At 41.4% G+C, this 2,254-nt stretch overlaps 1 protein-coding gene across 1 annotated transcript; it reads left to right on the top strand.

Annotated features, from left to right (window-relative positions):
• Positions 1 to 326: 326 nt before the first annotated feature.
• On the top strand, positions 327 to 1,935 carry LOC120283363 (protein CDI-like). Its single transcript, XM_039290032.1, has 2 exons — positions 327 to 1,293; positions 1,620 to 1,935. The coding sequence occupies exon 1, from the start codon at positions 519 to 521 to the stop codon at positions 1,281 to 1,283; it is 765 nt and encodes a 254-aa protein (XP_039145966.1). The 5' UTR covers positions 327 to 518; the 3' UTR covers positions 1,284 to 1,293; positions 1,620 to 1,935.
• The last annotated feature ends 319 nt before the right edge of the window (positions 1,936 to 2,254 follow it).

The raw sequence follows: 2,254 nt of genomic DNA, 5'->3' as shown, positions 1-2,254 counted from the left end.
GGCTGGATAAAAAAGAGAGAAATCTTTTATAATGAAAAAATATTATGCTAGTCATAATATCATAATTTTATACAGTAAAATAAGCACCCAAAACAGTCAATATGGAATAATTCTCAAAAAATATTAAATTATGGTATGTTGTACAAATTACGAGATAATTCTGATCCTACTATGATTTTTTAAAAAGTATATTTTAAATTAGTCCCTTATTAATAAGAATTTTCTAAATTTGAAAAATCAAAGCATTTCCAAACCGACAAATTTAGGAAAGCCTTGACTGATGCTCGAACGGTCCTACATTCAGGTCCTCCTTCCGTGACCGTGATTACCGCGTTCTGGACCGTACGATCCGATTCTTATTCCCCGAGATTTGAAACGGGAAACACGCGTTTCGATGTTCTTCTTCTTCACCGACACTCTTTCCCTTCTCATCTCCTCCCTTCCTTCTCGCAGAGCAATCCCCATTTCCCCAGATCTCCTCTTCTCCTCTAGGGTTAGGGTTAGGGTTTGGTTTATCCATGTCATCCAATGGCCATGCTGCTCCGTTCCGTGTCTTCGTCGGCTACGACCCTCGCGAGGAGGTGGCGTTTGACGTGTGCAAGCACTCACTCTTGAAGCATTCCTCCATTCCTCTCACTATCACCCCAATCAAGCAGTCCGAGCTCCGGTCTGGTGGCCTCTACTGGCGCGATCGTGGCCCGACGGAGAGCACCGAGTTCTCCTTCACCCGCTTCCTCACCCCCTTCCTCGCCTCCTACTCCGGATGGGCTCTTTTCATCGACTGCGATTTCCTCTACACCTCTGACATCGCGCCGCTTCTGTCCCTCATCGACGATCGCTTCGCCATTATGTGTGTAAAGCATGAGTACGCGCCGAAGGAGGCGACCAAGATGGATGGCGCCGTGCAGACTGTGTATCCCCGCAAGAACTGGTCGTCGATGGTGCTTTACAACTGCGGACATCCTAAGAACCGAGCTGCGCTTACCCCCGAGGTTGTCAGCACGCAGTCCGGTGCTTATCTCCATCGTTTCATGTGGCTGGATGATGATGAGATCGGAGAGGTACCATTTGTGTGGAATTTCCTTGTGGGGCATAACAAGGTTGATCCTGAGGACCCTGAGACCTTTCCCAAGGTCCTGCATTATACTTCTGGAGGGCCGTGGTTCGAGAGGTACAAGGATTGCGAGTTTGCAGATTTGTGGCTGAAGGAGCTGGAGGAATGCAAGAAGAAGGAAAAGGAGAAGGAGAAGGTGAAGGAGGGGGAGAAGGTGGTGTGTGCTTAACCATTGAGTGGTATTATTCTGCAGATCTATTCTTTTATTTTCGAATCATATTAGTTCTCTTATTGCCAATGAATTACATTTACCTGCTTTGTGGGTTTGTTATATGTAGTTTTGATGATTATTTCATCCTATTGCCTATTCTTTGGTTTGTATGACGTTGAAATCTCTTATGCTTTAGTAATAGAGATCTCTCTCATATTCCAGCTTTAGCTTTTTCATGGTGTGGAATACTGATGGCTTTGTTTCTTCATAAACTCAAAAGAGTTTTTTCAATCTTTGTTCTATCACTTGTTGTGATTATGGTGTTCTGTTTGATGAATTTTTGAATCCTATCAGCTGTTTCAGGTGTTAACCATGGAGCACACTATTCTTGACTTTACATGAAAGCTTAAATTCATTGAGGGTGATATAGTAATCTAATTAACATTCCCCTTATCTTTGTGAATGTGCGCTGCTGGCGGGGCACATCAATTTAAGAATTTTTTCCCCTTTTTTTTTTTGTAAGGTTTTTCTTTTTTCAATTTGATATGGAATGCAGACATCATCCACTCCCTTGTTAGCAAATCTGTAACTATATGGAAGCAGTTGTCTTTTTCTGCATATTTTGGGTTGATTATTATCATTGAATTTGAAATCGTGCTTGTTATGTTAATGCTCTACATTGTGGTAAGCAGCTGCTTTGCCAGACTTTGCCTTTCGTCTGTTGTTTTTGTTTTAAGCTTTTGCAGTTTAGGAGATTTATGTATGGATGGTAATAAGAAATTTTTAAGTTTATGGAAGTAATGGTATTTCTCATGGTTTTGGAGAATGTAGAAACATAGGTGTTCTGATCACTAGTTTTGGAGGATGTGTTTTTTCCCCTTGAGACATTCACATCATCTAGAAATCATTTTTCTAGTTGGATATGTGATTCATTTTCCTGTAAACATTTTATTCTTTTTGCTTGTGATATTGATGTCAGTTCTAGCAAC

This window comes from Dioscorea cayenensis, chromosome 19 (assembly GCF_009730915.1).
Source record: "Dioscorea cayenensis subsp. rotundata cultivar TDr96_F1 chromosome 19, TDr96_F1_v2_PseudoChromosome.rev07_lg8_w22 25.fasta, whole genome shotgun sequence".
In the NCBI taxonomy this organism is placed as follows: domain Eukaryota; kingdom Viridiplantae; phylum Streptophyta; class Magnoliopsida; order Dioscoreales; family Dioscoreaceae; genus Dioscorea; species Dioscorea cayenensis.
The sequence above is the reverse complement of the archived record's forward strand: the minus strand, read 5'-3'. Positions and strand labels throughout refer to the sequence as shown.